The sequence below is a fragment of the Notolepis coatsorum genome (genome assembly GCF_963971535.1).
Source record: "Notolepis coatsorum genome assembly, chromosome: 3".
Lineage (NCBI taxonomy): Eukaryota > Metazoa > Chordata > Actinopteri > Aulopiformes > Paralepididae > Notolepis > Notolepis coatsorum.
The window spans coordinates 199,655,102-199,664,321 of NC_140167.1; the positions used below are offsets into that span (position 1 = coordinate 199,655,102).

At 48.8% G+C, this 9,220-nt stretch overlaps 1 protein-coding gene across 1 annotated transcript in view; it reads right to left on the reverse strand.

Annotated features, from left to right (window-relative positions):
- The window catches only part of LOC311226128 (cyclic AMP-responsive element-binding protein 1-like), a 122,874-nt gene that overhangs the window by 6,299 nt on the left and 107,355 nt on the right, over positions 1 to 9,220 (reverse strand). Inside the window, exon 6 of the mRNA XM_084311502.1 lies at positions 8,003 to 8,156. Coding sequence (XP_084167628.1) covers positions 8,003 to 8,156 — 154 coding nt within the window. The remainder of the gene's footprint in view (positions 1 to 8,002; positions 8,157 to 9,220) is intronic.

Here is a 9,220-nt window from a genome sequence, read left to right on the forward strand (position 1 = left end):
TCAGGGATCATGACGGGCGGCACGGATCCGAATGAGGTAAAATGCGATCAGATCACCCAGGCTGCGGGAGCTGTCCTGCACCTTTCCCAGGTGCTGGCCATAGCCATGGGGAAAGTGCGCGCCCTGGCCACCCTGTGCCAGCGTCATCTTTGGCTGGAGCAGGCCCGTGTGCCAGAGAAGAAGAGAGCTCCTCTTCTGACGGCCGCCCTCTCCGACGCTGGTCTGTTCGGGAAGGCCCTGCGGTTGATGACCTCAACATGCAGAGAGATGGCAGAGGAGAGATCCATCCTCCAACCCCATTTTCCGCCTCCCGTCTTTGCCGGTGGAGTCAGAAGGCTTCCGCGACGTCGAGCTGTCTCCGTCGCCGCTACCACTGCCTCCGCTGCTGGCCCTTCCAAGAGGGCCAGGGGAAGAGACGACGCTTCTGCCACCGCTGGCCCATCCACGACCGGAGGAGACGGTAGGGAACGTCGTGTCCAGCAGACAGTAACCTACCGTCCCTCCGGGGCTCCTCGGGGTGGCAAGACTCGAGCGGCGTGAGGTGGCAGACGCTGCTGAGTGACTTTTCCCCTCTGTATCCCCTCTCTTTTACACCCTCCCCGGCCCCTCTATGATTTTGTGCCTTAAAAAACATTATAAATAAAGAAGTTCCCCGACATAAGGGGGACTGTGTTTTGGCCGAACGGTGTGTTTCTTCAACAATTCATATGGTGGGGTTGTGTATATATGAATCTGCACTTTTACGTTGTGAGATGAGTCGTGTTGTGTTACGAGGTTAAGCAAGGTCTGCAACATACACTCAGTAATAAGTTCTATTAGCTTGATGCTCCACATGCAGGTAGAAACTGGTGTTATTCCATTGCTTGAACTAAGTATGTGTCTCACAATGCTGTGTTGTTTAGTTGCAGTAATACTCGTACACGCACATTCCACGGCCTAGCCGTTACTCTCGGTCAGCGTTTTTTGCTATGTACGACATAGTCAACGGGTGTAGGATTCACACACATGCGACTTGTGTTTTGTTGTAAATCCTGTTCACTTTTGTGGGTAGCGGGCATTGTATTAGCTTATGCTATGCATTGCATTCTACCGGAGGTTTTCAAAATGGCTACGGTTGTTTTTCTGTGTGTAGGGAACGAAGTGTGTTTTCGTGAGGGGGTGTCGAATAAACCCCTCCTTTCCCACTTGATTGGTTTAGGGGATTTTTGATCTCTTCTGCTGAGCCAGTCAGGGCCGAGCCGGTGGGACGTCTTGGCAGGGGGGGGGGGGTTATTCTGCCAACTCATATTACAAGACAGGAGCCGGCAGGATTCCCCGCCCGTTGTAGCGGTGTTGCTATGGCGACGCCTTCCATGAGTTACGGTGTCTTAAAGGTGTCGAGTTAGGGCGTAGGGCTCACAGTTCTGCTGCGCCAGATTTATGTGTAAACTTGAGTCAGTTGGTCACGTGACTCACAGTTGGCATATCTTTTTCATGACTATAAACTCATGTGGGAAGGTGTTTCTGGGAGGGTCTGGTCTTACACTCTGATTAAAAAGAGTGACTGGATTAAAATCATGTGAAAACAGGTTTTTTACTCCCAGCTGGTCTGCCTCCCCTTAACCAATTGTGTGTATTGCGCCGTACTGGGTTGTACCCTTTCTGCAATCTGTTGGGTAAAGTTTTCATTCATTCATTCATGGAGTTGATTGCATCTCGCCCCTCTTGTCGTTCCCCTGGGCGTCTTGGGGATTCAATAAGATGGTCTAAATAGCCTATTGTTGATGTGGGTATGTCAAAACGCACACATAGTGCTAGCTCAGGTTGTTCTGTTGGACATTGGCTGACTGGCGCGCCTTGATTGCTTGGGGTTAAAACAGCGTTTTTATGAAGCAATTGGGATGGGTTTTTTTTCCTCTTCCGACACCCTGTGTGGTTGTCGATGGGTTCCCGTTCATATCAGGGGATGATAACGGAATGGATCTGAACATATGGGGAAGGGTCTCACGCCCTGGGGGTGGGCCGCCGGGCGCGGTTCGTACCGAAACGTCTGGGTGGCGCCTTCTTTTTATGTTTTAGGATCAACACGCATATCTGCCCCTTCTCCTGGGGTTGGCAGGTCGGCGTGGTTAGGGCACGGGACTGGTTCTGGTCGCGCTGGTCCAGATCAGTTACACCCGTTGTCCGCCGGGGATGCAGATCTGCTGTTCTGGTACCCTGAGGGACTTGGGCTTTTTTCAGGGGGAAAAAATGCTAGGTCGGTCCGGGTGTCACAGGGTTGAGCGTTATGGAACCCTTGTTGGGTACATTGTATTCTACACTGTCGTAATGGCTTACGGCCGTGCCAACCTGTACGCGCCCGATCTCGTCGGATCTCGGCCGCCATGCAGGTTGGTCTTGGTTGGTACTTGGTTGGGTGACCTCCTGGGAATACCGAGTGCGGGGTGCTAGGGCTGGTCTTCCATTTTTTTTACGCTCTTCTCTTACGCATGGCGAAGAGGGGCCTGTTGGGGTGGTTTTGGCCTCCTCGGGGGACCCTGTGCTCCCCGTATCACCGGGCCCGGTCCGGGGTAATGTTTCGTTGACCCGTAGGTCCGGGATAACCCTGTTGGAAACTGGAACACGGGCTGCCGCAGGTGTGTTTTGGGTTTTTTTTCCTGAGGGGTTATGGGACCAACCATTGCATAGGGTAACGCCTGGGTGGTTGGTTCTCTGGTGTGTTGCTGCAGTGTCAACTCCCGGGTTCACCGGTTGAGGGTGCCCCTGTACGTTCATGACGTCTGCCAATCGTGTCAGCTTTCTCTGTGGAGGCTTGGTTATGCGACAACGCCAGCATATGCCCCTTCCGCCGGGGCGGCTGTGTTCAGCTGTCCTTTCTGGCGCCTGTCTCGTCCGCAGTCTCCAGGCTAGGGTTAACAGCCTGTTGCCTGGTCTTTTTTCCCGGTGCACTGCCTGCTTCCGTTGGTTAACTCTTGTGTGTTTACGGCCATGCTGTCTGCCTGTTGCAGGGCCAGTGTGCCAGACGGTGTACTGTTGGGGAGGACAGGGCCCGCTCGGCTGAGGGGCCTTTGTCCGAATACGCTGGCGATGTGGGGGGCGGGGTCACTAAGTGCCCACCTGGTGGGGTCTTGATGCTGGCATCATGGACTTCTCCGGGCCCCCATTCCAGGGAGTCCAGTCCTTTTGGTGGGTCTGGGTCTTCCTTCGCGCTCCGCTGCTACGGCCTTGCCACGGGGTTGGGTTTGCCCTTGATCCCGTGATTCTGGGGGCAGTAACGAGGTTGTTTCCCTCCGTTCGTTCCCGGGTGGCATGCGGGTTGTGCGTGTGTGTAGTCGTGGGGTCAAGCCACGGTCTGCTCATCCTGTGCGTTGAGTTGCTTGAGTGCCTCTTCGCACGGTCGGGTCCGTCGCCCTCCCGGTAAACCTCTAATAGGGGGGGTGCCCTCCATTAGGGGGGGTCGGGGGGGCTCGGCCCTCCCTGTTCTGTTGGTTGTGGGGGGCCTTCAGCTGGGTGTATTTGTCGGCCAGTGGCTCCGCTTGGCCTCCCTTTGTGCAGAGTGATGCCAAGCAGAGCCCCTAATGATACAGAACGTTAGGTTATGACTATAACCAAGTTCTGTTAATTAGGGGTGACGCTTGGCATCCGACGGCCGCTGCAGCCCTTGACCTCACCTTGTGGTGAAAGCTTGGGAAGGAGGAGAGCAGGTGACCACACACCTGCTTATGAAGGTAAGCTGATGAGGGGTGTGGTCAGACTAATACTGGTATTAAAGGTACATTTGTGGAATTTATTCAGTGCGCGTGCACGTACGCGAGAGAGTGCAGAGTGATGCCAAGCGTCACCCCTAATTAACAGAACTTGGTTATAGTCATAACCTAACGTTACTTTGAGTTGCTGCCTGAATCAATCATGTTGGTGGACATGCAGCACACACACACACACACACACACACACACACACACACACACACACACACACACACACACACACACACACACACACACACACACACACACACAGCATCCTTATCTGTTTCCAGGGCCTTCCCTAAACAATGGTCTAGGGGCGCAGTGACACTATGACAACGTGCTAGCGCCACCATGTGGTATTTTTTATTTTTTTTTATCCACTTTTTTTCTCCCATTTTCTATTTTTCTCCCATCCCCAATTTTCGTATCATCCAATTCAACCCTCCCCTGTCTTTGAACGCTGTTTCATCCCTCCCACAAGCCGGCTGCAATGTGGACTAAGTCATACATAGCACGAGTCCCCTCCGATACTCGAGGTAACAGCAGTCGCATCTTTTCACCTGCGCAGCGCGATCTTTCAGTGTCAGGGGTCTGGGCTTTGGAGGGGCCCCGCCCCCGTCGCTTCTTGATTCTACTGCGCAGGCGCACCAACCGACCTGTAGGAGTCGCTGTCCACAACGCCCGATCCCCACCCATCAGTTTCCCTCCCCCTAATACTGCCAATGTGTATTAGTACGGACGACCAGCTAAACTGAAAGCAATGTGGAGCGCTGGGCTCGAACAGGCGATCCCAGCGTCTCCAGCATTCGTGGTGAGCGCCTTGCCCACTGCACCACGTAGCCGCCCCTTAATATTCTTTTTTATTAATACATTTTTTTCAGTTGGTGCGGCTTCGGCATCGGTGTCTAATACGTCATGATCTGTCCTCTATTATTCCACTGTGTGTGCATGTGTGTGTGTTTTTGTGTTAAACCTTCTACACTGTACTTAACATTTTTACGTTGCAGGAAATTACAACAAATGGCTTTCTTTGGCCTCCTGGACGCGTGAACACTTAAGGCAACCAACATGCACTTCCGCGTTTCTCTGATTGGCCGAGCGCTAAGCTCCAGGAGAGAGGAGAGAGGCTGAAAACCCGCAGTTCTTGCCCGACTGATGGGAGCCGAATCCTGGATCCGATTTTTCTGATGAATACCCCCAAAACATGGAGGTCCCGAACGCATGGAAGTATTGATTGCGCCGTAACGAATCATTAAAAAAAAATACCGTTAACTGGAATATGTTGTGCCTTTACACATATGTGACCAGGTATGGACTTCAGGGTCATGTTGAGGGATCTTAATTTTTTTTTTTTTTTTTACATATTATGAAAGTACAGATTCATACCTTCAAAATAAGCCATCACTTGAACATTTTGGTGGGATACTTTGCAAGCTACTTCCTATGATTCATGGTGATTATCACAAAACGTATTCAGAGATAATAGCCTTCAAGAGACGAGCAGGCTATTCGGTGACAATAGTGAAACAACTACAACACTACCCAGAAGTCATTGTAATCCATGGCCCCCCTCTCTCTAGGGCAATTAACACCTGGCAGCTTTCCAGTCTGAGGCTCTTTGTTATTACAATGAGTCTGGTGACTGGTAGTGGTAGTGAAAGGGACCCTGATAATAAACAAGAGACAAATCAAGTTTCAAGATTTTATTAGCATTTAAAATAACACGAGATAAAAATAGACATGCTAAAGTCAATGTTCAATGTTCTGATTCTCTCCAGAAGCATTTAGATGTAAATACATGTAGTGTGGTAGTGAAAGACACAACAACTAGGTTAACCTTCTGTAGTGTGGTAGTGAAAGGTTAACCTTCTGTAGTGTGGTAGTGAAAGGGTTAACCTTCTGTAGTGTGGTAGTGAAAGGTTAACATTCTGTAGTGTGGTAGTGAAAGGTTAACCTTCTGTAGTGTGGTAGTGAAAGGTTAACCTTCTGTAGTGTGGTAGTGAAAGGGTTAACCTTCTGTAGTGTGGTAGTGAAAGGTTAACCTTCTGTAGTGTGGTAGTGAAAGGTTAACCTTCTGTGGTGTTGTAGTGAAAGGGTTAACCTTCTGTAGTGTGGTAGTGAAAGGTTAACCTTCTGTAGTGTGGTAGTGAAAGGTTAACCTTCTGTAGTGTGGTAGTGAAAGGTTAACCTTCTGTAGTGTGGTAGTGAAAGGGTTAACCTTCTGTAGTGTGGTAGTGAAAGGTTAACCTTCTGTAGTGCGGTAGTGAAAGGGTTAACCTTCTGTAGTGTGGTAGTGAAAGGTTAACCTTCTGTAGTGTGGTAGTGAAAGGTTAACCTTCTGTAGTGTGGTAGTGAAAGGGTTAACCTTCTGTAGTGTGGTAGTGAAAGGGACCCTGATAATAAACAAGAGACAAATCAAGTTTCAAGATTTTATTAGCATTTAAAATAACACGAGATAAAAATAGACATGCTAAAGTCAATGTTCAATGTTCTGATGGCCTCTCCAGAAGCATTTAGATGTAAATACATGTAGTGTGGTAGTGAAAGACACAACAACTAGGTTAACCTTCTGTAGTGTGGTAGTGAAAGGTTAACCTTCTGTAGTGTGGTAGTGACGGATAAAAAAACGGATAAATAGTTTTTTTTACCATATTTCTACACATTTCGCTGCCACATTACAAATTATGAAATCTCGACGAAATACCTCTGAATAAGAATTAAAAAAAAAATTAAAGATTCAATGACTAATTCGGCCAGAAACGGCTTTGAGGTGAAGCGTTACTAAGCGCTTCTGTAGTGTGGCAGTGAAAGCGTTACAACATCTCTCTTGTGGGGCGGTTAGGTGGCCGAGCGGAGATTGCGTTCGTCACCAGCCCCGGAGCTGTGAGCTCGATTCGCCTGTTCGAATCCAGCTCACAGCTCCGGGGTTGTCACCAGCTTGGCTGGCCGTCTGCACTGATACAATTGGCTGTATCAGAGGGTGGGAGAAGCTGGCGGGGTGGGTCCGGGTCGTTGTAAACAGCGACTCCTACAGTTCGGTCGGGGCGCCTGCTAAGCACGGATTGGACGTGAGGGGGATAGTGTGGTCCTCCCACACGCTACGCCCTCTCAATGAGAATCCGCGCTGCCAGGTGAAAAGAAGCGGTGATTGGCTGGACGTGTGTCGGAGGAAGCACGTGGTAGCCTCCACTCTCCCAGATGATCTGACTGTGGGGGGTAAGTGCGCAGCGATCAGGAAGGGACTGGGAATTGGCATACGACTAACATTGGGATGGGAGAAAATCGGAGGAAAATGGAGGGGGAAAAAGACCAAAAAAAAAAAAAAAAAAAACATCTCTCTTGCGCGCTGCAACAGCAGCAGCTCTTCAGCGTTGCTGGTGATTATAGCCCGCATAACGTCTGCGTTGTCTTCTTCTTCTGAACCAGAATCTGAGTTTCTTTGGGGATTTTTATTCTGCACAAAGAAATCCGCGTTACTAAGCGCTTCTGTAGTGTGGCAGTGAAAGGGTTACAACATCTCTCCAGCAGTCCAGCCTCGCGCTGCAGCTGCTGAGCAGTGCACCAAGCCGCGCGATTGGACATTTTGTAACGTCGACACAGCCAAGCTTTCAACAATGTTATTTAGATGTATTTACCCATTAGGTTGGAAAAAATGCACCCTAACGAAATTCGTTCGCTCATAAAATTCTAACTGTGTTTTAATGGTTTTTAATTAAGTTAAAACATGCGTTTTATAACGGGTCAAGGCCTCTTTTTTTTATCTTTTTTTTAGACACTGCGTTACGTTGCTTATAACTTATAACATTAAGATAGTGTATTAATAGTGTGTTATTCTCTCTCTGAGAAAGGAGAGCTAAATAATGACGTCTGTGTGTTAACACCTATTAAGTAGAAGTACTTGCTACCTGGACAGGCCCACAGCCCGCTCGTGTAGTTTTTTATCCTCACTTGGAAGAAAATTTGTGGAACTATTATAGCAATAATTACCTCATTTACAAGTTGTATTTAAGTTTGCAACTAAGGGCAAATAATGGAACAGATTAATGACAATTCAAATATGTAAAAAAAATCAAGATTTCGATTTTTGGGATCAAATCGGGTTTGGTCACGGCGAGTCACATATGTTGGATTATGTAATTGGTTTGTCATGACAAACAAATAAAAAAATCACGATTTACCCGGTGGCTACAACAACACACAGTGACTACATGCATCAGCCCCCCCCCCCCCCCCCCCCCCTCCTCTCCCCTGGCTTCCCCCCCCCCCCTCCTCACCTGTTCTTCATCAGGCGCACCTCCCTCTTGCGGGTGACCCCCACGGTGTCCCCATGTGCGGGCAGGGCGGGGGAGGAGGCCATGACGACCCCTGAGGTCATGGTGCTGGCCGGGGCGGCTCGGATCTGGTACGCCTGGACGTCCCCTGAGGCCGCTGGGGGGGGGGGGGGGGGGTTAGAGGTTAGGAAGGACGCACAGATACTGATACCAGGCTAAAGAAGGATATCTGTATTATAAAAATGTCCTCAATCATAAGACCCTACATACCAAGAGCCATGTGTAACACGGCACGGACTTTATAGCTATCCTGTCGGCACTGGATCAGTTAGCTAGTAACGAGACGGGTGTATGTTGTGATTTTCGATGCACAATAGATATTCAACTTTCTCTTTTGAGACTCGACTCCTATCCTTCGACACTACAAGCTAAACATTGTCACCGGCATGGCTGTCCGGCAACATGTCATTAATTGCGTGCCTGTGTGCGAGAGGTCGGTCAGTGACGTTAGCCAGTTAACGTGAGCTAGATGGAAAGACAATGTAACGTTACTACTGGGGGAAAAGTTATTTACCTTGGAATACTCCTGTGCCAACTTGCTGTACTTTTCTTGCAGGTCTGCAGCCATTATTGCTTGATTAGGAATAGCCCCAACTGTGGCCAACTTTAGCCAAGGTACCGTTATCAAGCTAAGCTAGCTACCCCTCCCACAGGGTTCTTCACATTGATATTTGATAACATTAGTCGGCTAACACTAGTCGGTAGCTACTTGGCTTGAATCAGGTTCACTGTGGGTGCATTATTGTTGATAGACGGCCAGTGTCGGGTCCTCGAGAAAAGACAGGCGATCATCTGATTTTATGTAACGTTAAAGTGGATGTTGTTCCAACTAGCTAGCTTTTCAGCTAATGCTAATAACAACTAGTTAGCTTTTCAGCTAATGCTAATAACAACTAGCTAGCTTTTCAGCTAATGCTAATAACAACTAGTTAGCTTTTCAGCTAATGCTAATAACAACTAGCTAGCTTTTCAGATAATGCTAATAATAACTAGCTAGCTTTTCAGCTAATGCTATAATAACACCAGCAAGCGAAACAAGTCCGAGCTCCCCGTCACACCGCTCTGTCGGGGAAGATGGCATTTAAGAAAGTGTATCTGCTGTTAAAATGACAAACAGCATTGACACTTTCATTCACGGTCGATTAAAAACACGTTAATTTT